Source organism: Natator depressus, chromosome 11 (assembly GCF_965152275.1).
Source record: "Natator depressus isolate rNatDep1 chromosome 11, rNatDep2.hap1, whole genome shotgun sequence".
Taxonomy (NCBI): Eukaryota; Metazoa; Chordata; order Testudines; family Cheloniidae; genus Natator; species Natator depressus.
In genome coordinates this window covers 81,401,734-81,429,517 of record NC_134244.1, presented here as the reverse complement: position 1 = coordinate 81,429,517, position 27,784 = coordinate 81,401,734, and the positions used below count along the sequence as shown (strand labels likewise).

The 27,784-nt window shown below is 50.0% G+C and overlaps 1 protein-coding gene across 1 annotated transcript; it reads right to left on the bottom strand.

Moving 5' to 3' along the window:
- Window positions 1–18,028: 18,028 nt before the first annotated feature.
- LOC141995674 (E3 ubiquitin-protein ligase TRIM39-like) lies at window positions 18,029–25,608 on the bottom strand. Its single transcript, XM_074966936.1, has 6 exons — window positions 25,222–25,608; window positions 23,546–23,641; window positions 22,162–22,392; window positions 21,218–21,240; window positions 21,026–21,129; window positions 18,029–18,588 (listed from the first exon to the last, which is right to left on the bottom strand). The coding sequence occupies exons 1-6, from the start codon at window positions 25,606–25,608 to the stop codon at window positions 18,029–18,031; spliced, it is 1,401 nt and encodes a 466-aa protein (XP_074823037.1).
- Window positions 25,609–27,784: the final 2,176 nt, after the last annotated feature.

The following is a 27,784-nucleotide window of genomic DNA, read 5'->3' as shown; positions in this document are numbered from 1 at the left end:
CTTCTGGTGGCTGGAGTGTCACATGCTCCCTCCTGTGAAGAAAACGTCCCATCATCACTTATCTGCTCTGCACCCACATCGCTCACGGGAACAGAAGGAGAAATGGAAATGGCCACAGACCTGATCAATGCACTTTTCACACCCTGAAAGGAGACAGAGAGACAGGGAGCTGGATTAACACCACATGCAAAACCACTGAGTGACTTTCCATTCTCTACCACACTGAATCCACAACATTTAGCATGTCAGGAGCAGCTTCCCTCTAACACAGAGTGCGTGTGTTGGCGTTGACAGGACCAGGGCTTCTGTTCGTGTGTACAGGACAGTGGGTGGGTGGGTGCAGCGTGAACTGTCTCTGGGTGGGGCATGTGCAGTACGCGGGGGTGGGTGCAGAGGTCGGGGTGCAATGACAGTGGCTGTGCAGTGAGTGGGGATTGGGTGTATGGAGAGCCCTGGGGTGAGTCTGTGTCACTACCCCCGGGCGAGGAACTGTCCCTCCCCCCAGGGCTGCTGCACTGGGATCCCCACCAGACACGATTCCTGCTCCAGGAACCATGGCACCATCCCGGGGCAAACAGCCAGAGCAGGTTATAACCTCAGCCTGAAGCTTTACGGCCCTGCATCCCCAGGAACGCTGCAGGGAGAAGGGCTCCAGGAAGGATAAACCCAGACACCCACCTGCCAATTCATGGATTTCTTCTGCTCCTTAGACATCAGCTCCAGGGCCTCTTCCAGCTCCTTCCTCAGGGGGCCCAGGGCTTCCTGGAGTTTCACCTGAAGGGGCATTATGTGTGTGATAAACAGCCATTAGTCTTCATGTCTGATTGGTGGGGACTGCAGGAGGCAGGGCTGGATGAAGCAGAGGCCCTATAGGACCATGTCTAGCCCTGGCAATTGAAAACATGTGATTACATCAGGATCTTGGCTTCCATGGGGAAAAAAATCATGTTTCAACTATTAGGGTTGCAAAGAAAATACTGAAAACATGCCCCTGTGTGGCAGATGCTGTGACACCTGCCTCAGTCTGAAGAGAGTCTAAGCCAGTTGCCCTGACAGGTAATTGTCATGTGTCCATATAGGGTGTTAACCTGCTTTGCCAACTGCACCCTAGCAGAAGGCTGTGTGTGTGGCAGGAAGGGGAGAGCTGAGTCCCCCTACCCAAGCAGAGACACTCCAGTTGCTGGGGTCAGTACAGTAGGGAAGGGGGCTCCATGATCCTGTCTCTCTCTCTCTCAGAGGAGAGGGACCCCCCTCCTCCTGCCCTCAGTGTTCCCAAAGGGAGGGAGCCCCCAGCTGTTCCCCCTGCCTGCCAAAGAGGTTTTCAGGCCCCACCCCCAGCAGACAGCCCTTGGGTGGGTGACCCCTTTCACAGCCTGCCCTTCATGGGGCAGGTTCACAGGAGGATCCTGTGTCAGGGTGTGGAGCCTGGGCCCTGGGTGTCCTCAGTCCAGCCCTGTGTGCAATGCACATTTTAATAACAAAGCCAGGAGAACGCCCCGGGTAGAGGCAGCAGGGTCAGCGCTGCAGGGCCTCAGCATCGTCTGGCTGAGATGCTGATCCTGGGGGAGACTCGTCCCCACTCAGCTGCTGCTTTTGGAGCCCTGTGGAATGCAGCAGTTTAGCTGAAATGTCAAGACACTGAGTCCAGCCCTGGCCCTGCAGCCCCTAGCGCTCCCCTGGTGGGGGAGGCATCAGGGTTAGGGCAGATCTGTGTGTTTATGGGGCCACACCAAGAAGCCACTGAGGGGCCCAAATTCTGGCCCCTTCTCTATGCCCCATCCCACACTTCTGCACCTCATGGATGGCCATCACTGTAGGGTGTCACTCATCCCAGGGCCAGAGTTCCCTGAGCCTGCTCAGATCCGGTGCCCCCTGCACTGGGTGAAAGTTAGCAACGTCCAAAACAGAGAGTCCTGAGGCTGAGGGGAGAGAGATTTGCACTGATGGGGAGCCGCAGGGCAGTTACCCAGCTCCTAGGAAAACGGTAAAAGGCAGCTGAAGTAGGCTGATTGGAAAGGCAGCCACAGCTGTGGCCACACCGGATCAGGCCACAGTTGTCCCCGATATAAGGGCTAAGTGAGGAGCTGGGTCAGGCTCACTCTAGCCCTGGAGTGAGAAGGGCCTAGCTGCCTGGGAGTACAGGGCAAAGGCACCGACTTCTCATGGCGCTGGTGAGTGCTCGACCCCCCTCTGCCCCTGGCCCTGCCCTGACTCCACCCCTGCCCTGCCCCCATTCCAACCCCTTCCCCAAAGTCCCCACCCCAACTCCTCCCCCTCCCTGCCCCTATTCGACTCCTTCCCCAAATCCCCGCCCTGGCCCTGCCTCCTCCCCTGAGCGCGCCACGTTCCCACTCCTCCCCACTTCCTCCCGGAGCTTGCTACAGCTGTTTGGTGGCGGCAAGCACTGGGAAGTAGGTGGAGGAGCACAAACATGGCACTCAGGGGGAGGGATAGCTCAGTGGTTTGAGCATTGGCCTGCTAAAGCCAGGGTTGTGAGTTCAGTCCTTGAGGGGGCCATTTAGGGAACTGGGGCAAAAAATAGGGGGTTGGACTAGATGACCTCCTGAGGTCCTTTCCAACTGTATGATCCTATGGAGGGAAGCTTGGCTGCCAGTAAGTGCAGAGCCCCCACTAATTTTTCTCCAGCCCCGGAGCACCCACGGAGTTGGCGGCTATGGTACAGGGTACATTGAGCAGAGCTGTGCTGTGCTGGGGAAGGGCAGGCGAGTCCCAGCTAAAGGCCAGGGGAGGTAGTGGGGCTGCAGGGAAAGGCAGCAGGTCCAACCCCCTTGCCAATGATGAGTGGCCATTACAGACTGCAGTTTGCTCCAGTGAGAGGGGGCTAGATGAAGACTGGCAGTAGCCACTGAGGCAAGGTGGGTTTAGGGGATTGGGGTTCCCCTGGGAGGGGATACCCTGAGTGAGGGGGCACAACCCCACTCCTGGGGTGATGCTGTGGGTAAAAGGGCTGATGTCATCCGTGGATGTATAGACAGGGGAGAAGTGAGCAGGAGCAAGGTGGTGATTTCACCTCTGAATATGGTGTTGGTGAGACCAGTACTGGAATACTGCATGTGGCTCTGGTGTCCACATTTTAAAAAGGATGTTGAAAAACTTGGAGACGATGCAGAAAAGAGCCATAGAAATGATTCAAGGGCTTGAGGAAAAAGCTGATCGTGAAAGACTTAATGAGCTTAACATGGTAAATTTACCAAAAAGAAAATCGAGAGGTGACTTGATCATGGTTGTGATGCGTTCGGCCACAGAAACCCCTTGAGACTGTAACTTAATGCGCTGGAACACCGCTGAGAATAACCCCCCTGCCAGAATGGGCACCCCTCAACTCCGTCTTGCAGAGCTAGACACTCCAGTTTAGCTCCAGCACAGACACAGAGACACACTCAGCCCTGGGGCTTCTCAGTTAATAGGGACTTGTCCAGTGCTTAGCACACAGCCTTTCTGCGAGTCTGAACCCCAGATAAATCCATCTTGCTCTGCATAAAGCTTATGCAGGGTAAGTTCATAAATGTCCACCCTCTTTAACACTGAAAGAGAGATATGCACAGCTTCTTCCCCCCCTCCCGCCCCCCCGGTAACAATTCCTTACACTTGGGTTTATTAATAAATAAAAGTAATTGTATTAAGAATAAAAGGTAGGATTTAAGTAAATATAACAAGATTACAGACCGAACAAAGTGAGTTACTAAGTAAAATAAAACTAACACGTAAGGCTCAGCTTAATATACTAAGAAAGTGGTTACAAATAATAGCTTCTCACCCTAGATGTTATTTCAGGAAAAGTCCTTCTCAGGCCAAAGATGTATTTTGTGGCCTGGGTCCAGCCAATCTCTCCCACCCCTGTGGTTACAGTCCATTTGTTTCCAGATGCTTTCAGGTATCTCTTTGGGGTGGGGAGGCCATCTCTTAAGCCAGCTGAAGACAATCATTGTTTACTTCCTCCACCTTATGTAGGATTTCCCCAAGGCGGGAAACCTTTATTTGGTTTGACCCCCTAGCCATTCCCATCTGGAAAAATACCAGATTTAAGATGGATTCCAGTATCAGGTGACATGGTCACATGTCTCTGTAAGACCCTAGCCACCAATCTTCCTGGGCCGGCCCCCAAGCACACAGGAAGGCTTGTAGGTAAACAAGGCCATTCACAACTCATTGTTTCTGAAGCACCCTTAATGGCTGCCACTTAATATCACTACATCAGTAATACAAGTTTAATACAAATAAATTGGTTAGTCTCTAAGGTGCCACAAGTACTCCTTTTCTTTTTGCGAATACAGACTAACACGGCTGTTACTCTGAAACAAGTTTATACCTTATTTTCCTAAATCCAGACATAGAAATAATACATGCAAACAAATAGGTAGGAGCTCTCTGCTGACATCTGCTGGTGAGCTGGGGAAATGACTAATTACACCTGCCTCCAACCATCTTCTCAATATCTCATTGAAAAGTGTCATGAGTGGTCTCTGCCGAAGCTAATGTCTAACTGATTGTCACAGTTATTAACATGTAACATGTAGGGTATAGTGTCCAAAACTGTTGGAGGTGAAAGATCTCATCTGGGGGTGGGGTGAGAGACCCAGGACTGTCTCAAGCAACATTGAGAACAATGGACTTCCGGAACCCAGCCCAAGCCCTGTGTTTACTGTCTGGACCAGAAGCAGGCTTGAGCATTTACTAAGACAAATAACCCCAAGAAAAGTCTCTGAATAGGGGACCCCTGGGGGAAGAGACAATAAACTGTAATTGTACAGGCAGTCCTCGGACTTATGACACAATTGGTTCCTAAATCACATCTTAAGTTGAAATGTCGTAACTTGGAATCAATTTTCCCATTGGAACAATGTTAAAAATGGGGGACTGATTTCTAAACCGAGGCCCGATATACTATTTTCACCCATATTTTTATACTCAATCAATTATAGACGAGTAATATAGCTCCATTAATGTGTTCATATTGAAAATAGCAATCATGTTGACATAAAAGAATCAGACACTAAGAATACATAAAGAAATATAGTACCTGTACAGTACGGTACACTGTACATTACCCCTACCCACAAATGATCTAAAAAGCATAGACAAATTTTAAAGCCTTAAAATTTTTTTAACATAACTTGTCTTCATCATTCCTGGGCATTGCTGATCTAAGAAACCTACTGAAGGGATGAAAAAGGAGATGGGACACGTTCTTCTGAGCTCACAGGTGGGTCTAATTGGATGGGGCTTTCAGGAGTTGTTGAGGTGATTTGGAAGAGCATAAGGAAGTGCCCACGGAAGTTTGGGCAGATGTTCTCTTCTTTTCCTTGTAAATTTCTCTGTAGCAGCTGTACGTGTTGTATATGTGCTATAGACCACCGGACCAGGGGGATGAGGTGGATGAGGCTTTCTTCCGGCAACTCGCAGAAGCTACTAGATCGCACGCCCTGGTTCTCATGGGTGACTTTAATTTTCCTGATATTTGCTGGGAGAGCAATACAGGGTGCATAGACAATCCAGGAAGTTTTTGGAAAGCGTAGGGGACAATTTCCTGGTGCAAGTGCTAGACGAGCCAACTAGGGGGAGAGCTTTTCTTGACCTGCTGCTCACAAACAGGGAAGAATTAGTGGGGGAAGCAAAAGTGGATGGGAACCTGGGAGGCAGTGACCATGAGTTGGTTGAGTTCAGGATCCTGACACAGGGAAGAAAGGTAAGCAGCAGGATACGGACCCTGGACTTCAGGAAAGCAGACTTCGACTCCCTCAGGGAGCGGATGGGTAGGATCCCCTGGGGGACTAACATGAAGGGGAAAGGAGTCCAGGAGAGCTGGCTGTATTTCAAGGAATCCCTGTTGAGGTTACAGGGACAAACCATCCCGATGAGTCGAAAGAATAGTAAATATGGCAGGCGACCAGATTGGCTTAACGGTGAAATCCTAGCGGATCTTAAACATCAAAAAGAAGCTTACAAGAAGTGAAAGGTTGGACATATGACCAGGGAAGAGTATAAAAATATTGCTCGGGCATGTAGGAATGAAATCAGGAGGGCCAAATCGCACCTGGAGCTGCAGCTAGCAAGAGATGTCAAGAGTAACAAGAAGGGTTTCTTCAGGTATGTTGGCAACAAGAAGAAAGCCAAGGAAAGTGTGGGCCCCTTACTGAATGAGGGAGGCAACCTAGTGACAGAGGATGTGGAAAAAGCTAATGTGCTCAATGCTTTTTTTGCCTCTGTCTTCACTAACAAGGACAGCTCCCAGACTGCTGTGCTGGGCATCACAACATGGGGAGTAGATGGCCAGCCCTCTGTGGAGAAAGAGGTGGTTAGGGACTATTTAGAAAAGCTGGACGTGCACAGGTCCATGGGGCCGGACGAGTTGCATCCGAGAGTGCTAAAGGAATTGGCGAATGTGATTGCAGAGCCATTGGCCATTATCTTTGAAAACTCGTGGCGAACGGGGGAAGTCCCAGATGACTGGAAAAAGGCTAATGTAGTGCCAATCTTTAAAAAAGGGAAGGAGGAGGATCCTAGGAACTACAGGCCAGTCAGCCTCACCTCAGTCCCCGGAAAAATCATGGAGCAGGTCCTCAAGGAATCAATCCTGAAGCACTTACATGAGAGGAAAGTGATCAGGAACAGTCAGCATGGATTCACCAAGGGTAGGTCATGCCTGACTAATCTAATCGCCTTCTATGATGAGATTACTGATTCTGTGGATGAAGGGAAAGCAGTGGATGTATTGTTCCTTGACTTTAGCAAAGCTTTTGACACGGTCTCCCACAGTATTCTTGTCAGCAAGTTAAAGAAGTATGGGCTGGATGAATGCACTATAAGGTGGGTAGAAAGTTGGCTAGATTGTCGGCTCAACGGGTAGTGATCAATGGCTCCATGTCTAGTTGGCAGCCGGTGTCAAGTGGAGTGCCCCAGGGGTCGGTCCTGGGGCCGGTTTTGTTCAATATCTTCATAAATGATCTGGAGGATGGTGTGGATTGCACTCTCAGCAAATTTGCGGATGATACTAAACTGGGAGGAGTGGTAGATACACTGGAGGGCAGGGATAGGATACAGAGGGACCTAGACAAATTGGAGGATTGGGCCAAAAGAAACCTGATGAGGTTCAATAAGGATAAGTGCAGGGTCCTGAAGAACCCAATGCACAGCTACAGACTAGGGACCGAATGGCTAGGCAGCAGTTCTGCGGAAAAGGACCTAGGGGTTACAGTGGACGAGAAGCTGGATATGAGTCAGCAGTGTGCCCTTGTTTACTTTTTCACTAGGAGGGTGGTGAAACACTGGAATGCGTTACCTAGGGAGGTGGTAGAATCTCCTTCCTTGGAAGTTTTTAAGGTCAGGCTTGACAAAGCCCTGGCTGGGATGATTTGATTGGGGATTGGTCCTGCTTTGAGCAGGGGGTTGGACTAGATGACCTCCTGAGGTCCCTTCCAACCTTGATATTCTATGATTCTATGATTCTATGAAATAACTTTTCCTTATTCACTTTTTCCACACCATTCATGATCTTATATACCTCTATCATATCCCCCCTTAGTATCCTCTTTTCCAAGATGAAAAGTCCTAGCCTCTTTAATCTCTCCTCATATGGGACCTGTTCCAAACTCCTAATCATTTTAGTTACCCTTTTCTGAAACTTTTCAAATGCCAGTATATCATTTTTGAGATGAGGGGACCACATGTATACGCAGTATTCAAAATGTGGGTGTACTGTGGATTTATATAAGAGCAATAAGATATTCTCCGTCTTATTCTCTATCCCTTTTTTAATGATTCCTAACATCCCGTTTGCTTTTTTGACTGCCACTGCACACTGTGTGGACATCTTCAGAGAACTATCCACGATGACGCCAAAATCTTTCTCCCGATTTGTTGTAACTAAATTAGCCCCCATCATAGAATCATAGAATATCAGGGTTGGAAGGGACCTCAGGAGGTCATCTAGTCCAACCCCCTGCTCAAAGCAGGACCAATCCCCAATTAAATCATCCCAGCCAGGGCTTTGTCAAGCCTGACCTTAAAAACCTCAAAGGAAGGAGATTCCACCACCTCCCTAGGTAACGCATTCCAGTGCTTCACCACCCTCCTAGTGAAAAAGTTTTTCCTAATATCCAACCTAAACCTCCCCCACTGCAACTTGAGACCATTACTCCTTGTTCTGTCATCAGCTACCACTGAGAACAGTCTAGATCCATCCTCTTTGGAACCCCCTTTCAGGTGGTCGAAAACAACTATCAAATCCCCCCTCATTCTTCTCTTCTGCAGGCTAAACAATCCCAGTTCCCTCAGCCTCTCCTCATAAGTCATGTGTCCCAGTCCCCTAATCATTTTTGTTGCCCTCCGCTGGACGTTTTCCAATTTTGCCACATCCTTCTTGTAGTGTGGGGCCCAAAACTGGACACAGTACTCCAGATGAGGCCTCACCAATGGCAAATAGAGGCAAATGATCACGTCCCTCGATCTCCTGGCAATGCCCCTACATATACATCCCAAAATGCCATTGGCCTTTTTGGCAACAAGGGCACACTGTTGACTCATATCCAGCTTCTCGTCCACTGTAACCCCTAAGTCCTTTTCTGCAGAACTGCTGCCGAGTCATTCGGTCCCTAGTCTGTAGCAATGCATGGGATTCTTCCGTCCTAAGTGCAGGACTCTGCACTTGTCCTTGTTGAACCTCATCAGATTTCTTTTGGCCCAATCCTCTAATTTGTCTAGGTCCCCCTGTATCCTATCCCTACCCTCCAGCATATCTACCTCTCCTCCCAGTTTAGTGTCATCTGCAAACTTGCTGAGGGTGCAATCCACACCATCCTCCAGATCATTTATGAAGATATTGAACAAAACCGGCCCCAGGACCGACCTTTGGGGCACTCCACTTGATACCAGCTGCCAACTAGACATGGAGCCATTGATCACTACCCATTGAACCCGACAATCTAGCCAGCTTTCTATCCACCTTATAGTCCATTCATCCAGCCCACACTTCTTTAACTTGCTGGCAAGAATACTGTGGGAGAGCACTTTCCTCTCCTCCAAGTGCTTCAGAATTGATTCCTTGAGGACCTGCTCCATGATTTTTCCAGGGACTGAGGTGAGGCTGTCTGGCCTGTAGTTCCCAGGATCCTCCTTCTTCCCTTTTTTAAAGATGGGCATTACATTAGCCTTTTTCCAGTAGTCAGGGACTTCCCCCGATCGCCATGAGTTTTCAAAGACAATGGCCAATGGCTCTGCAATCACATCTGCCAACTCCTTTAGCACTCTCGGATGCAGCGCATCTGGCCCCATGCACTTGTGCTCATCCAGCTTTTCTAAATAGTCCCAAACCACTTCTTTCTCCACAGAGGGCTGGTCACCTCCTCCCCATGCTGTGCTGCCCAGCGCAGTAATCTGGGAGCTGACCTTGTTCGTGAAGACAGAGGCAAAAAAAGCATTGAGTACATTAGCTTTTTCCACATCCTCTGTCACTAGGTTGCCTCCCTCATTCAGTAAGGGGCCCACACTTACCTTGACTTTCTTCTTGTTGCTAACATACCTGAAGAAATCCTTCTTGTTACTCTTAACATCTCTTGCTAGCTGCATCTCCAGGTGTGATGTGGCCTTTCTGATTTCACTCCTGCATCCCCGAGCAATATTTTTATACTCTTCCCTGGTCATTTGTCCAATCTTCCACTTCTTGTAAGCTTCTTTTTTGTGTTTAAATCAGCAAGGATTTCACTGTTAAGCCAAGCTGGTCGCTTGCCATATTTACTATTCTTTCTACACATCGGGATGGTTTGTTCCTGTAAGCTGTAGGGGCACTGCTAGCCTAGGTTCCAATTAACCATGGTTACTAACTAGAGACAGACATGCAAGGCCTAGCCACGGATTTACTCTACTGCGTAGATTAGTCCTTGGCAGTTTCAGGGGTGGGCAAACTATGGGCCACGGGCCGCATCCGGCCTGTCAGACCTTTAACTTTGGCCCTTGAGCTCCCACCAGGGAGTGGGGTTGGGGGTCTGCCCCGCTTCACGCAGCTCCTGGAAGCAAAGGAAGACAAGGGACTCCGCATGCTGTCTCCAGCCCAAGCACTGGCTCTGCAGCTCCCATTGGATGGGAGCCACAGCCAATGGGAGCTGTGGGAGTGGCGCCTATGGATGGGGCAGCACACAGAGCCATGTGGCCCCGCCTCTGCGTGGGAGTAGGAGGGGAGACATGCCGCTGCTTCTGGGAGCTGCTTGAGGTAAGCACTGCCCGGAGCCTGCACCCCTGACCCCCCCCACACATCCCAGCCTCCTGCCCCAGGCCTGATTGCCCTCCCACCCTCCGAACCCTTTGATCCCAGTCTGGAGCCCCCTCCTGCACCCATAGGCGCCGACTCTGTGGGTGCTATGGTGCTGGAGCACCCACCGGGAAAAATTAGTGGGTGGTCTACATCCCTGAGCGCGTCCCTGCATCACCCCCCCCATCCCTGAACGTGCCATGACCCCGCTTCTCCACCTATCTCCCAGCATTTCCCGCCTGGCCACTGCCAAACAGCTGTTTGGTGGCGTTAGCAAGCTCCGGGGGTGGGTTGGGGAGCGGGAACGTGGCATGCTCAGGGGAGGAGGCAGGGCTGAGGTGGGGATTTGGGGAAGGAGTCGGAATAGGGGCAGGGAGGGGGCTGATTTGGTGCAGGGACTTTGGGGAAGGGGTTGGAATGGGGGCGGGGCAGGGGCGGGGTTTCATGGAAAGGCTGGAGTGGGGGCAGGGCCGGGGGCAGAGCGGGGGTCGAGCACCCAGGGGAAAGAGGGAAGTCGGTGCCTATGCCTGCACCTCAAACCCCTCATCCCCAGCCCCACCCCAGAGCCCGCAACCCCAGATGGAGCCCTCACTCTCCCACTGCACCCCAACCCCCAATTTTGTGAGCATTCATGGCCCTCCATATAATTTCCATACCGAGATGTGGCCCTCAAGGCCAAAAGTTTTGCCCACCCCTGTAAATCTAAACCACAGAACATAGCAAGCCATCAGACAACTGACAAACTGCTTCAAGGGATGTAATGGGGTTTTATGGGTCGCTGTATCCCCAAGGGCAGCTAATCATCAACAGGAGCCCTTCCCTGATATCCCTCTGCTTGAGCTGCAGTGGGTTTCAACCACCTGGGGTCTCAGCTTCCATCTGGTGGTGCCCCCACCTGACTGCTTAAGGGAGTCAGGAACATACCCTACCTCCCTGTGTCGTTCCAATGATACCTGACTTGGTCCTTACCCCTATGACTAGCCTGATGCCTCCTACATACACTCTTCTGCCCCCTCGGTAATGGATGAACCAGCAATTAATGTACTCTTTATTTACAAGGGGAAATAAACAAGAAGCCTATAAAGGGAAAGGAAAGAGGGACTTGGAATGGGTACATCAGTAACACCATACAGCTCACAAGTGACACAGCCCCTAGGGTGGATTGCCCTGGATTCATGAGTCCAGTTTATTCCACACTACTGGGCTCCTTAAGGTGGGGGAACCCATGTACCTTGTTAGGGGGCTTATTCCTTCACCCACTTACTTCCCTGGTCCTTCTCACATGAATAGAGAGCAACAATACCCGAAGTCCAAAGGTGCAAACAATTCGATGTTTATTGGGGTGAACTTCCAGTAAGCATGATTCTAGTTTCCTTCCTTAGTGTCCCCCTTCCCAGCTCTGACACCACAGAGCCTTACCTGTGTCCCTGTTCCCATTCCTGCCCTTAGCAAAACATTATTCTAATTTCCCCACCCCCATTCCCTGTTCCCATTTCCCCTCCCCACACCCACCCACGCACTTCCTGATTGACTGCAGACTATATAGTAAAACCTGAGTTCTGCATAGCTATACCTTAACCAATCATTTTCCTGAAATTTAACTAACCAATCCTAACATATTGTAACATGATTACGTAACCAATTATATCCCACCACCTTAATTAGTTTACACCCAGCAAAATGAAGTATACAGCAGGCAGAAACAATCACAGAACCAGACAGAGATTATACAGACAAACAATGGGGAAATGGGGACTACAGTAATAGAACAAACACAGAAATGAGGACTTCACATCCCAGCTATTGATAAGTGAGTTCTTGCCAGACAGGATGCTATCAAACTAAGTTTCCTTTTACATCTTCTAGGCACTTCCCTTTCTCTGGAGGCGATAGGGTACAATCCTGTCCTGATAGTGCCTAACAGCCCAACAGCACCTTATTTCAATGTGACTAGTGTGGAATGTGAGGATGTGACCGATCACGTCCCAGCTTATGGCTGCCTCTGCTGCTTAGCCAAAGGCCTTAGCCTAAGAACAGGGCCTCAGACTGTCACAGTGAGAGAAGGCCCTTACACCGGCAGACAGTGATTTTGATTGTTTCTTTTATACCTCTATAACTAGCCAAGTGATAAGAATACACCTAAATTCTTAGAGTACAGGCCTTTACTGACAGGCCTGAATATCTATATCCTAGCATACCTTGATGAGACGATGTAGACCTGAAGCTGCTTGAGTGCAGTGGGGTGATGAAGGCGCCATTTTGCCCAGGGATCTAACCTCTCTGCGGCAGAATAGGCATTATGCACAGTAGAAAAAGTCCCCACAGTGTAGGGATGCTCTTTGACGTTTCCCACGCTGATTTCTCCCTGCCAGAGTAGTTCGGCAAAGCCCTTTGATGGCAAAAGCGGCAACACACCAGGCAGGGGCAGAAAGTTGTGGGATCACTCGCTCTCCCCTCAGGCACAGAGGGACAGTCAGGGGATCATCAGTGCTCCCCTCAGGCAGGAGTAGATGGTTGGGGGACTGCCCGCGCTCCCCTCAGGCCGGGGGAGACAGTCAGGGGGTCGCCTGCGCTCCTTCAGATGGGTAGAACAATGTTCTACGTTCCTTTCGCTAGGTCAGGTGGGGCTTAGTCAATGCCTGCCAAACATATTTTATGTTCATAGTTCAGCACACATTTATAATGTGTTTTACAGCACCTGTACATACGTGACAGAATTATATTAATGACCAGCGTGTTACCAGTTTTCATATGATACCTTATTTGACGCCTTTTAGACACGAATTATGACAACAATGAGTTGGTACAACAAGCGTGTCAGGCCTGATGAGAGCCATGGTCTGGTGTGTCCTCTGACAGCCGGCATTGAGGGACTCCCTGGGTAGCAAAGACTTCTATTGCTTGTTGCACTGGCACAGAATACTGAGGCAAGTTTTCAGTTGCAGAATCTGTTTTTAAGTTTGAGAATTGCTCGGAGTGGATTGCTGGGGCCATATCCAGTATTGAAGAAGGGGTACCAGTATGTGTTGATGCTTACAGATAATTTTTTCAAAATAAGTGGAAGGATTTCCACTTGGAAATAAGTCAGCACGTGACGTGGACAAGAAAATCTGTAAAATGATATATTGAGATGGATGTCCAGGTAGAGCACTGAGAGATCGGGGTTCTGAATTCAATAATAATGTAACAATTTACATTTGATTTTCCTTTCACTATTTGTTCAACCACACAAACGTGTCATGGATATTTGAAAACAAACATTGCCTTCATTGTTTTCATGGCATTCAATGCTGTAAATTTTTAGCGATAATGTTTTTTATGTCTCATCACACAGCAAAAAATTATTTGTATAATTACCAACATATTTTCCCATGTAATAACACAATAAAATTGTATAAGAAACCCCAGTAATTACACAACTTCAGTGGGAAATAGGGAAAGGAAGAGAGGAAATATTATACTTTTTTTTATGTTTTCAGTTTAACCTTTCCCTGTGTGAGAAACTGCGGCTATCACGTAGCTTCACCAGCCCATGCCACCTGCAAACCAATGGACTGGATGAAAACACAAATAAATCTGCCAAAAGGTAATTGTGGGGCGGGGAGGGGAATCACATAACTAACAAGATGTAGAGGGCACTATGCTATGAATTGTATATTCTGTATAAATCCTCAAAATTGAATTATGACATTGAAAATATTCATACTGAATCAAATTTAAAACAAAATGTAGTCCTAGCAATGCCACGTGGTGTGCCACCTCTCTTACTTTACTAATTATATATCAATTATTTTGCTCAACAAATTAGATTCAATTACTAGTTGCAAGAAATTAGACCAAGCAGTCATTATTTTTACAGAGCATTCCAGAAGATGGTGGACAAAACCCAGAGCAATTGGGATGAATTTCTTGGAGCAACTTTATTTTCTTTCAGAGTAGCAGCCGTGTTAGTCTGTATCCGCAAAAAGAACAGGAGGACTTGTGGCACCTTAGAGACTAACAAATTTATCTGAGCATAAGCTTTCGTGGGCTACAGCTCACTTCATCGGATGCATTCTTTGTGCTCTAAACTTCACATGACAACAAAAATATCACCTTTCAACTGATGTACAACCAAGAAGCAAGGTTTCCTGACCATATTTCACCAAATTACGTGGTAAGTGTCTTTAAGTCCCAGCAGTTTTCATACCGTTAATTTGTGATTATTCAGTTCAAGAATACAACTCCATCTCCATTTGTTTACCAACCCACAAAATTAGTCATGTCTTGATAACCAAGAACACTAAGAGCCCTGCAGCACATTGAAATTAAGAATGGACACTGACAATACATTGGGTGCAGATAATATTTCTACAGAAAAACAAACAAAAAGGATGTGGTAGAACAAAGATTTCTACAGATAGGAAATTAGGATTTGAGGCTGGGGACCATGTTATGTTACTCAGGGCATGTCTATATTACCAGCTGTATAGATGCAATAAATCGACTGCTGAGCGCTCTCCCATCGACTCCAGTACACCAGAACGAGACGTGTAGGCGGAGTCGATGGGAGAGCATCAGCTGTTGACTTAACACAGTGAAGACACCGCGATGAGTAGATCTAAGTACGTCGACTTCAGCTACACTATTCTCGTCGCTGAAGCCGTGTAACTTAGATCGATCCCCCATGGTAATGTAGACAAGCCCTCAGTGCAAGAAGAACAAGAAAGAGAGGGTCATATCTTGATTACTGATTATATTACTCCTGGGCAAATTCTGTACCAAAAGATTAAAAATTCTCCACAAAATATTTTAAAATTCTGCATATTTTATTTGTCAAAATAATATAATATATATAATCATGCTGGTTTCAATTATTTGGTAATTTATTTCAAAATACCTGTCAACAAGTATGTCTGTAACAATACAAATAAAAAGATTCAGCAATTTTTTATTGACTAATGGATTCTTTACTAGGCGTATTAGTACAGAACGTTGATGTCAAGGTTCCTTCCCCACTCTGAACTCTAGGGTACAGATGTGGGGACCTGCATGAAAACCTCCTAAGCTTACTTTTACCAGCTTAGGTTAAAACTTCCCCAAGGTACAAACTAATTTTACCCTTTGCCCTTGGACTTCCACTGCCACCACCAAACTTTATCTGGGTTCCTGAAAAAACGTAGTTTGGACACGTCTTTCCCCCCAAAATCCTCCCAACCCTTGCACCCCACTTCCTGGGGAAGGTTTGGTAAAAATCCTCACCAATTTGCATAGGTGACCACAGACCCAAACCCTTGGATTTTAGAACAATGAAAAAGCATTCAGTTGTCTTACAAGAAAACTTTTAATAGAAGTAAAAAAGGAATCACCTCTGTAAAATCAGGATGGTAGATACCTTACAGGGTAATTAGATTCAAACATAGAGAATCCCTCTAGGCAAAACCTTAAGTTACAAAAAAGACACACAGACAGGAATATTCATTCTATTCAGCACAGCTATTTTCTCAGCCATTTAAAGAAATCATAATCTAACACATACCTAGCTAGATTACTTACTAAAAGTTCTAAGACTCCATTCCTGTTCTGTCTCTGGCAAAAGCATCACACAGACAGACACAGACCCTTTGTTTTTCTCCCTCCTCCCAGCTTTTGAAAGTATCTTGTCTCCTCATTGGTCATTTTGGTCAGGTGCCAGCGCGGTTATCTTTAGCTTCTTAACCCTTTACAGGTGAGAGGATTTTTCCTCTGGCCAGGAGGGATTTTAAAGGGGTTTACCCTTCCCTTTATATTTATGACAGTTGAGTACTAATTCATTTAAACTACAATACAGAAACGTATTTCCCGCACCTCTCAGAAGCCATGCAAAGGCTTGCGGGAGTCAGGGTAACGGACGAGCTGAGGGAGAGGGAAGAAGCCTGGGAGTGAATCTGGAGGGTTGTTGAGTGTGGGTGGGAGAAGCCTGGAACAGCTTCTTTTGCGGGGGAGGAATTGTTAGGGAGTTGGGGAACCTCCCCCCTGCAGACTCTGGCTGACCCCGAGCCTCTCCCATTCAGTCAGGCATATCTGCCCCATCCCTGCATCCCGTTCCCCCTCCTCATGTGTCCCGTCACTCACCCTTCTCTCCATCCCCATGTGCCCCGTCACTCACCCTACCCTCCATCCGCATGTGGAGCCCCCCACCCACTCAGACCCTAGCTCAGTGCTGTCATCCTACTAGCTCCTGAGCCCACGCCCCAGTCTGTCCCCACAACTAGCCCTTCTGAACCCCAGCCTGTGGCCCCTCAGCAGCCCTGTGTGGTCCCCCTCTGCCCCCGAACCTGGCTCCACCAGAGGCTGCTCTGATGACAGCAGCCAGCTGTTGTCGTGCCACATCGGCCCCTGGTGGGCGAAAGGAAGAGCTGCCTGAGCGTGTGTGTAGTGATGTTTATAACCCGTGAACATTGTGCTGTACGTAGAATTGAATAAACTGGTCTGACAGTTTTATAATTATTTTGTAACAATAAATATTTGGGATTTCTTGAAATAACAGTTAAAACAACAAAAAAATCAGCTATTTAGAGAAGTTAAATTTTAATGTACATGTCAATGAACATTCAAACAATACGTGCTAATTCCATTTCTAAGAGTGTGTTTAGAGGCATGTTTTTGAAATGCTGTTGAAATGTAAATTAAAATATTCTCGTATGTACACCTTGTTACAATCATAGCATTTTCTAAATCAGAAAAATCTCTTTTTTTCTTTCTCTTAGTATTTAAAATTGACCTGTTATGTGGGTAGAAAGTCTGACAGGAGTGAATGATTCCTGTCCATCACAATCTGCAACCCCTGGGCAAGGGGATGGGTAAAGGGGGGAACAAACTGTGACGGGGCAGCAAAAACCTATTAGTGGTGGTATCTGAGTATTTCTCGCCAGTGTTGCCCCGTGCTGGGAGCCGTTTGTCACAATGCACAAGGGAGGAGCAAAAACCCGTTAGCGGTATCTGAGTATTTCTCGCCAGTGTTGCCCCGTGCTGGGAGCCGTTTGTCACAATGCACAAGGGAGGAGCAAAAAATTGGAAGGGGGGAAAAAGCTTGCTCCTCCCAGCAAGTGGGTGCCATTCGCCCAGCCCGGGCCCTTGCTCACACCGCCCTGGGGCTGGGCTCTCACTCCCCTTCCCCTGCCCAGCCACCGAATCCCCTCCCCAGCTCTCCCCACCCCTCCCTCCATTGCGCTGGGACCAGCTCCCCCCATTGCTGAGTCTGCAGCGCAGAGCAGCCCCTACAGAAGGGCCCCGGCGCTCTCACTCCTGCCCCCGCACCATCCCTGTGGCCGCTTTGCTCCCCTCCATGGGCAGAGACTCCCCCAGGCCAGGAAATGCTGGGATGTACCTGCCGCTCACTGGCCCCATCGCACTCACTGGGCTCCTCTCCTCCCCTCTGTCATTTCTGCCAGGGGCTCTTCCTCCTTGGGCCTCTCTCCCCTACCCCCTCATTAGAACCACCTCCACCCAGCCTGCCTCTTGTGATCTGGGCTTTTCCATTCCTGCTTCTACAAACTCCTCCCTGCCCTGGATCCTACATAGCCCAGCAGCCTGCACCCCATCCCCTCATGCCTGCACCCCTATCTCCTCTCCCCCACATCAGAGGCTGGGTTCTGGAAAGTGAGAGGGGTGAGGGTGGGAAGTGGGGGGAAGCTGATGTCCTTTCCATCATCACACTAGGGGGGGCAGGAGCAGGCTGTTTCCAGAAGTGTCAGGAAGTCTGGTATTCCGGCAATGTGTGAGTGGCCAGCTTAGGTGTCACCTTCAGGGACCAGGATTCCCTCTGGCCTGAGCTGGGACTGAGCAGATTATGAGGAAAGCTGCATTTTTACCTCCAGCATTGGCACAGGGACTGAAGAAAGGACAGACTGTTCCAAAGAAGGTGTCAGTGAAAGTGAAGAGATGGGATCTGTCAGTCACATTGTAAAATGAGACCTCGCCTGCCTTATAGTCCAGGAAAATCCCAACCTGGCTGGGCTTGATGCCCACGTGGAGGGGGGTTGCGGGGAAGGTGAGGGCCTCATATTCCCCATCTCTCAGACACATAGTCCAGTATCCATTTTTAGGCAACAGGTGATCTGGACTCTTCCTGCTCACAGACTCCTTACAAATCCCCAGAGTCCGTCCAGTCTTGTCTCCCACCTCCACCTCCCAGTAATGCCTCCCGCCTGTGAATCCCTCAGCACCCAGGACAAAGATACAGGGATCAAATCTCTCAGGATTATTGGGCAGATTTTGTCGTTTGGTTTTGCATATCACACGTTTCCTATCCTGAGACAGAACAAGGTTGGGATGAGCCATGTCTGGATCCAGAGTCACGTCCACTGGGGAGAAAGTCACAGAGTTAGTGCTGAGGGCAGGGGCTGGTCACTAAGATCTAAGGGAAATTAACCTGTGCCCCAGTTAATCGCTGTGTCGGGGTGTTGTTGCCTTAAAGGGGAGTTAGGGCCTTGTCCACCCACGGGAAAGAACTTGAGGAGAATATTGGTGTGTGAGTGTGTGTGTGTGTGTCAGTGGGGTTAGAGGGGAAGGGCAGGACAAAGGGGAGATATCAGTGGGGGTAGAGGAGGGGCAGGCCCCAGAGGGCAGATACTAGGCTGGGAAAGCAAAGAGAAGAGGAGGATCAGGCTTGGGGGAACCAAGGGTGTGGGGAGGGGCAGGCATTGGAGGATGAGAGGTGGCCCTGGAACCAATGCAGGAGAAGCAGGTATTGGGAGTGTCAAAGGGAGTAGGAAAGGGGGAGCATAAGAGTGCCACAGTGTCGGAGGAAGGGACTGGCTGGTATTGGAGGGGGCAGGGGGAAGGGGAGGGGTAGAGGGCATGAGGAGAGAGGTGGGTGCCTAGGGTGCAGAGGGGAGCAATGGAAGGGCCAGGCCCCAGGGAAGCTCTATTGCTTTGAGGCCATGTGTGGCTGGTTTGTTACTAAGCGTAGGTCGGCGCTGTCCCCACACACACTGGATGGGCAGTCCTGCCCCAGGGGGCGCAGCAGGGACTCTCCATGCTGGCCTGATGGGCATCACCTTCCAGGCAGGCAAACCCCACAGCCAGGACCTTCCCTTGCTCAACCTGGCCTCTCCCCCAGGGCATGGGAAGGATGACTGGGCAGGGTAGAGGGGGTGCTGGGAAGTGTAACTGGGCATTGGGGGAACAGGGGCTGTTGCTAATGAGGCTGGGGCAGTGAGGAGGGGAGGGACCTTTACCCCACTTACTGCCTCCTCCATCTAGGATAAGCTGCATGGGCTGCCAGTCCCACTTCACACTTTATGCTACATCTTGTACAAAATGTGCCATGTGAGGTGTTTATGGAAAAGTTATGATTTGCTGAATATGATTAACCTATTTGTGTGCATGTAACGTTTTTGTCTCTCACGTTATGAATATTGACTATGTATCTGTATTTCAAATGTTCGTGCTCTGGGTAACACCCACAACTAGCCTTTCAGGTACAACAATGAAAAAGCTAGACACTGCCAATGGTCCAGCAGCGAAAACAACAGGCCATGGAAAAGGCTTGTCTTCACCTGGGGACACTTCAGCCACCCTATGGATAATGGCTGCCATGACTCATCAAGCATGCAAGGTCATGTGACTAGACTGAATGTTACTGAAATCCATTTGGGTACCTGTATTTTTCCACAAATTGGGCTGGGAACTTGGCTTGGAACAAAGGGGCTCCTGACATATGAAAGAAACTATAAAAGGGGGAAGTGATCTCACCAAGGCGCCTCACTCCCTCTACAGCTCAACACTCGGAAACACCTAAGGAACAAAGACTGACCTGGGGGAAGTGCTGGTCCTAGGCTGGAAGAGAGGATTCCTGCCTGTCTATAGAACATCTACAAACTGCTTGTACTCGCTAACAGGGTGAAACACTGTTTGATTTAAATCCTGTCTAGTATATTAGGCTTAAGATTGCATTTTTGTTTATTTGCTAGGTAATCACTTATAATCACTTAAAATCTATCTTTCTGTCATTAATAAATCTGTTTTATGTTAGCCAGTGTGAGTTTTTGAGTAAAGTGTTAGGGAATCTTAGCTCTGTTAACAAAGGCTGGTGCATATCTTCCCTACAGCGAGGAGGGAGCAGAATAATTAATTAGCTTGCACCGTACAGATCCCTCTCCAGTGCAAGATGGTATAATTCTGGGTTTATACTCCAGAAGGGCAGGGCTTGGGATCTTGGAAATTGGCTGGTGCCTCCATGGCTTAGGTAAAGCACTCAGGTAATTCAGCTGGGGGTGTTGCGCCACCTACTGTTGTGTTGGGTGATAACAGGGCCAGGAGGGGCTGGCTGTGTGCCATCAGCAAAAGCAGTGTGAGAGGCCAATCCAGATGGATAGTTCGGGGGAGGGCAGTGGTTCCAGTAGCTTCCAGCCTTCACCCCAGGAGTGCAGCCCACCACAGCACCTTTTTCAGTTCATTTGAAACTATTCAGAAAACTCAGCATGAATTCACAAATCGTTTCAGTCAACCCGAAATATAATTTTCTGGCAAGTTAACTAAAAACATTTTGCCCAGCTCTACTTCAAACCTCTCTAAGAAATAGAGCCCAGATCCCAGTGACTTGCAGTGAATGACTGTCAACACCCCAGCAAGGGGATTTCTCCCAGTTTAGGGAGGCCAGGTGTTGGCTTTGGGGCTGCTGCCACACCAGCCTGCCAGTCACAATGTGGCCTACAACATTTGTCCCCATGCACAAAACATGTCAGTTCTCCTCCCCACCCACATGTAAAGGAAACCCAGCCAGCAGCTCTCACTCACGGGTGAATCTCGCCAGCATTTCCCTCATGTCAAGGCAGATTTTATACCCATTCTTCAGGGCAGGAGAAATGGCTTCTGGTGGCTGGAGTTTCACATGCTCACTCCTGTGAAGAAAACGTCCCATGATCACTCATCTGCTCTGCACCCACATTGCTCATGGGAACAGAAGGAGAAATGGAAATCGGCACAGACCTGATCAATGCACTGTTCACACCCTGAAAGGAGACAGAAAGACAGGGAGCTGGGTTAACACCATGTACAAAAACCTTCAAAAAAAGGCTTCAGACTTTCCATTCTCTACCACATTGAATCCACAATATTTAACACAGCCGCTTCTGTGCAGGACACCCAGCAGTGATCACCGATTTCAGGTGCCCCGTCACCCTGGCTCTGACTCTCAGAGGAGCTGAGTGTCATGTGACAATGGCACAGACTGGGGGGATGTGACGTTCTGCGAACACTGAACAAGGAGCTGTGTTGGGACAAGGAAAGCAGCAGAATCCCTAACACACCTCTGTCTGTCCTGCCACTTACCTGCAGAGTTTCCACCAAACAGTCCCCAGCCTCACACCTGTGCGGCTTCCTGCTGCAGATCTAAGGAGACAGGGCCCAGATCCTCACCCTGAGCAGCTGCAGCTCCCATTGCTTCAGCTGTTGTGTGGGTGCTCAGCCCTTCCCAATATCAGCCCCCAGGTATCCCAGGCTGGCACCCAGAGATGGAGGCCCCCAGCACCAATGGCCAGTGATGAGAGTCTTGGCCCTTTCATTTCATGAATTTGAGAGTTCACTTTGTCTTGTGTTTCCCCCCTCTGGACACCCCCTTGTCACCACTGAGAATCTCTGCTCATCAGCAGCATTGGGGCAGGTTCCAGCTGGCACAGCAGGGACCACATCAGCCCCTTGCTCCTTCTGCCCCACCCGTTCGACAGGCAAAGCCCCCGCTGTATCTGTGTTTCTCTCTAACATAGACTGCGCGTGTCGGCACCGACAGGATGTCACGCCTGGGCTTCTGTTCATGTCGGGAAACTGTCAGAGCAGGCGCAGGAAATAGGATTGGTCACTAATTCCTGGGATCTAGTCACTGACCAGAGAGTTTAAGGCCACAGGATGGATGGGGAGATTGTTAACAGTCTCACCTGCAGCAGTTCAGCGGCCCGTTGCTGACACTTCTCCTCCATCTCTGTGATGAGATTGATCAGTGCAGCACTCTGCTCTGAGAGCTTTGTTATATTGTCCTGTAGTCTCTGCAGACTCTCCCTCTCCTCCTCCGCCAGTCTCCGCAGGAGCAGCTGCTCTTCCTCACTCAGAAGCTGGTGCAGTTTCTTAAATTTACGTGTGATCGACCGTCTCCGATTCTCCACTTTGTCCTTTAGTAAAAAATGGAGAAGGAACAAACCGCAGGAGCCAGAGCTGGGCACCCCCTGAACTGAGTCTGCCTCGGGGTTAGGGAGCAGGGCTGCTAGTCTTGGGCTACGAGGATCATGTATCCGTATGAGGCTTTAGGGTAATGGATCACCATAAGGGAAATGCAAAATGCCCTTCTGAGAAAAAGTACCTGGGTCACACGCCCAATCACTGCTCCTGTATCTCCACCCCCACCCCCTCCCCTGATCTGTGGGTGGGAGTCTCAGGGGCAGGGTGGGAGGGCTGTGTCCCTCTTCTGTAGATCCTGGTGCTCTTGCTGGATTGGGGGCAGGCAGTGGCCACCCTTGGTGACCCTTTGAACAGTGAAGCTGGGGTGGGAGCATCTGGCCTCTCCCTGAAATCAGAGGGTCCCAAGAAGACCCCTGTGGTAAGAAGGGCGAGCTGGGACCAGGGACTCGGGGGGGGGGGGCAGACTGGGGGAGGATAGGATCAATCATGGGGAGTGGGATAGGGGTCCACACACAGAGGCAGTGGTACATGGGTGCCGGATAAAGCTCAGCACAGGGGCAGTGGTACATGGGTGGGGGTCAGCATATGGAGGCATGCGGGAATAGGGGCAGGAGCTCTCCTTGCTACACAAGCTGAGGGACCAGGCTGTCCATCAACATACATCATAGCTCTGATTGGCTGCCCTTCACTATCAGGAAGGGGAAAGGCAGCCAATCAGAGGGTATTTCCGCTCAAACGAGGGGTCTCTCCTGCCCACTCTTTAGAAGGGTCTGACCCCCCCCCCCACAATTGGCTGCTCTGGCTGCATGAGGAGCGAGTGTGTCTGTGTGTACTGGAGAGTGGGTGGGTGGGTGTAGGATGAGTTGGGGGGGGTGCAGAGGTCGGGGTGCAGTGAGTGGGGATTGGGTGTATGGAGAGTCCTGTGGTGAGTCTGTGCTGCTACCCGTGGGCCAGGAACTGCTCCTCCGCCCAGGGCTGCTGCACTAGGATTCCCGTCAGAGACATTTCCTGCTCCTGGCACCATTGCACTGTCCCAGGGCAAACAGCCAGAGCAGGTTATAACCTCAGCCTGCAGCTTTACAGCCCCGCATCCCCAGGAGCACTGCAGGGGGAAGGGCTCAGGTAAGGGTGAACCCAGACACCCACCTGCCAATTCATGTATTTCTTCTGCTCTTTAGATGTCAGCTCCAGGGCCTCCTCCAGTGCCTGCCTCAGAGGGCCCAGGGCTTCCTGGAGTTTCACCTTCAGGGGCACCGTGTGAGATAAACATCCATTAGTCTGCTTGTCTGTTGGGTGGAGACTGCAGGAGGCAGGGTCGGTGAAAGCAGAGGCCCTATAGGACCATGTCTAGACCCCAGCTACTGGAGTCATGTGATTACCTCAGGCTCTTGGCATCATTAAAAATGCATGATTCAAACCCTCCGGGTTGCAAATTAAATATTGAAACATGCCCTGAGTGTGACAGACACAGTGACACCTGCCTGAATCTGCAGAGAGCCTGAGCCAGTCACCCAGAAAGGTAATGCCAAGTGTCTCTAGGGGGTGTTAACCTGCCAACCGTACCCCCACAGAGGACGCTGTGTGTGGCAGGAAGGGGAGAGCTCTTCCACCCACCAAAAGAGAGACAGTACTGCGGGGAGAGGGGATTCCCTGATCCTGTATCTCTCTTTCTCAGCGGAGAGGGGACCCCCCTGCTCCTGTCCCCAGTGTCCCCAAGGGGAGGGAGCCCCCAGCCACACCCCCTGCCTGTTCAAAGAAGTTTGCAGGCCCCACCCGCAGCAGACAGCCCTTGGGTGTATGATCCCTTTTACAGCCACTGCCAGTGGGGCAGGGTCATAGCAGGGCCCGGTGACAGTGTGGGGAGCCTGGGCCTCGGGTGGCCTCAATCTGGTGCTGTGTGAAATGCACATTTCAGTAACAAAGCCAGGAGAATGCCCTGGGCAGAGATAGCAGGGTCAGCGCTGCAGGGCCTGGGGCATGGTCTGGCTGAGACGCTGATCCTGGGGGAGACTCTTCCCCACCCGGCTGTCGCACCCAGAGCCCTCTGGAACACAGGAGTTTAGCTGAAGTGTCAAGACACTGAGTCCAGCCCAGGCCCTGCAGCCCCTAGCGCTAACCAGGGCACGGGAATCCTCGCGTGGGGGGGAAGATCTATGTGTCTATGGTGCAACACCAAGCACAGACCATGGGGCCCAGGATCCAGCCCCATCTCTATTCCCCTTTCCCCATTTCCTCATCTCCCAGGTGCCATTTGTTTGGGGGATGTCATTCATCTCAGTCCAGCTCCCAATGTCCCACACTGGACATACCTCCCCCTCCTGCTCTCACACACTCCACTTCCCCTCCCCTTTGGGCCCCTCTTCAAACAACCCTCCCTCACCGAGCCCCATAACACACATAGACACCCATGCTGGGTAAAGCCCCAATGGGATACGCCCGGGTCTCCATGGGAGATGCCTGCAAAATGGAGAATCCAAGGCCTTTCCTTCCTGATGTTGCAAAGTTGCAAGCAAGCCCCAAACCCAGTCTGAGCCAACCCCTCAGCCCTCACCCACACACTGATGAGGGAAGAGCACCAGTCCTGGTTTCCTCCACTCAGATGCCATAAGGTGGCCGTGGTCACCTCGCATTGGAAGCCGTGCCTGGCAGAGAGATGGAGCCAGACAGACCCCTCACTGCCCAGCCTGGCAGCACCTGGATCCCTGGATCCACCTCCCTTAAGTCATGTGAGTTCCCACTCCCCCCCTCCCATCAGCTGGCTCTGGAGAAACACAATGGGGCATTTAAGGGGTTCCTTCACCAAGAGCAGCAGTGATTCCTACCTTATAACCCTGGGCAACTTCCTCTATGGGGACCACATAGATGGCTTTTCCGTCCTCCTTACAGAAAAGTTGGAGTTTTTCCTTGTGTGTCTCACACAGATTTTCATTCTGAGCTTTCTCAGGCTGTAACCTGAGTGGTTTGATGCTCTCTAGGATATTGGCCAGCTGCCTGTTTGGCCTGAAATTCCCTTTCTGGAACAGCGCTCGGCACTCAGGACAGGGGAACTTTGTGCCTGATTCAGGCTTCCTTTGCTCACAGTACTGGGTGATGCAGGCTTGGCAGAAGTTGTGCCCACAGTCTATGGTCACTGGCGCCATCAGATACTCCAGGCAGATGGAGCAAGTGGCTTCTTCTAACGCTTTCCCTATGGGCGCTGCTGAGGCCATGGCTGTCTTCTGTGTCTTGTTGATGGGCAGTCCCCTTGCTGCTGAATCAGCTCTTCACATGCCCAGAATAAGGTGAGAACAGGAGGAGGAGGGGGGGAAAGGGGGGGTGCCACAGAGAAGGTGGGAAAGTGAAATGGGGTGAGATGGAGAGAAGAGAACAGGTAAGACACGATTATTGAGCTTCTGTAGGGTTTTGGAGCCTCATATGGAGATGGATTTGACTTCACTTCGTTAACATTAACTCTTTATTTTGGGATTGGGGGCAGCTATATCAGAGGAACCCCTTGACCAAATGACTCCAACTTGCACCATTCACTCTAACCCAGCCCTAACCCGACACTACAATATTTAAAGTAATCTGAGTCTGCAGGGGGATTTACAGCACTTGGAACTATCGGCTCTTTGAGAGGAAAGCTCTGCTCTTGAGGCAAAACTTCCAAGAAACACCCATTTCCTGGAGCAGACTGAGTAATAACATGCCCAGCAGTCAGACAGCCTCAGACCGCTGTCAAGGGACCGGCTCCAACTCAGTCTCTGGCAGGGATGAAAGTAGAAATAAGGACTTACCGGTACTGGGCTGGGTTGGGGCCGGCTCTGGCCCCCGGAAGGGGCTGGGCCTTGGGTGGAAGGGGCGAGGATGGGGGGGTCAGAGCCAGCCCCAACCTGCCCTGTACCAGTAAGTGCCCTCCTCCGCTAGGGTAGCAGCGGCAGCTGGGGGCTCCAGCAGCAGTTTAAAGGGCCCAGGGCTCGGCCTCTGCTCCTGCTCTGGGCCCTTTAAACCGCTGCCGGAGCCCCGGGCTGCCACTGCTACTCCAGGGCTCTGGCAGCAGGGCTCCAGGGGCTATTTAAAGGGCCTGTGGCTCAAGCCGCTACTGGAAGCCCCAGGCCCTTTGAATTGCCACCTGGGGAAGCCAGGCAGCCCCAGTACGGTACGGTATGGGGCGTACCAGCTTACTTTCACCTCTGGTCTCTGGTCTATACAGCACGGTGCCTTGAGCTACCCCGTGACCAATGACAGCTGTGCTTCTACACACACTTGTCGGCCACAGAGCAGCAGCCAGTGTGTCAGGCAGACTGGAGCTGGCGATTAGAGCTAACGCTAACCCCTCCTAACAACTCCAGTATTGCTTCCCCAAAGGGGCCCTGGGTGCTGGACGTTACCTGAGCTCAATCCTGATCAGCTGAGATCCACGTGGGGCGGTTCAGAGCCAAAGGTAGAGCTGTAGGTTTGTGCAAAAATCTAAGAAGCAAGCAGGAAATGTCCCTGTCCCTTTTTTGGAGTGGGTGTATGGTCTGAGGTCTTTTTTTGCAGCCAGATTAGGAGAAAGCAGGAAGTCACATCCTCACATTCTATCTAAATTCCATTAAAACGTAATTTTGGGCTGTTAAGGCGGTGATCCTGCCCTAAGAGCACCCACCGTCACCAGATAAAGAAACAGATCTTAAGACGTTTAAAGAAAACCTTGTTTGACAGCATCTTGTCTGGCAAGGAATCACTTATGAACAGTTGTGGGCGTGAAACCTCCACTTCTTTATTGTTTTGCCGTTATGGTCCATGCTTCTCTATTGTTTAGCTGCAAGGTTTCTGTTCGGTTCTTTGCTTGTTTATGTCTATTACATAACTACTAATTTTGCAAGTTTGTAAATGAGCTAAGGTGGTAGGGTCTGGGTGGGTAGAGAATTTTTTCTCAATAAGGTAGGATTTGTCAAGGAATTATTTTGTAATACTTTAGTAAATGATTAGTTAAGGTACAGCTAAGGAGGACTCAAGTTTCACTATATAAACTGGGGTCCAAAAGGAAGTTCTTTGGAACCTAACTCCAGGACACAGCCCCAGAGCAGAGCTGCCAGACCTCAACATCCTGCCGACTATATCGTGCAGAAACTGGAGTTCCCAGGTTACCTGATTCTTACTGGTAGGCAGAAAAAGTTCATCTATTGGGAGTGGTGAGCAATATATACTTAGTGTGTGTATTCTGTTTTGGTGATTGTTAATAACGAGAGGTTAAGTAGGATATTACTGTGTAAGGCTCGTTCACTGGTAAAAGACCCTGCAAACCCACAGAGTGTGAGGTTATACCCTGAGCCCAAGGAAGGATGAAGGTGGGTGCCTAAGGTAACAGGGTTACGCCTTGAGCCCTAGGAAGAGGGTAAAGGTGGGTGCCCCTAGAGTGCG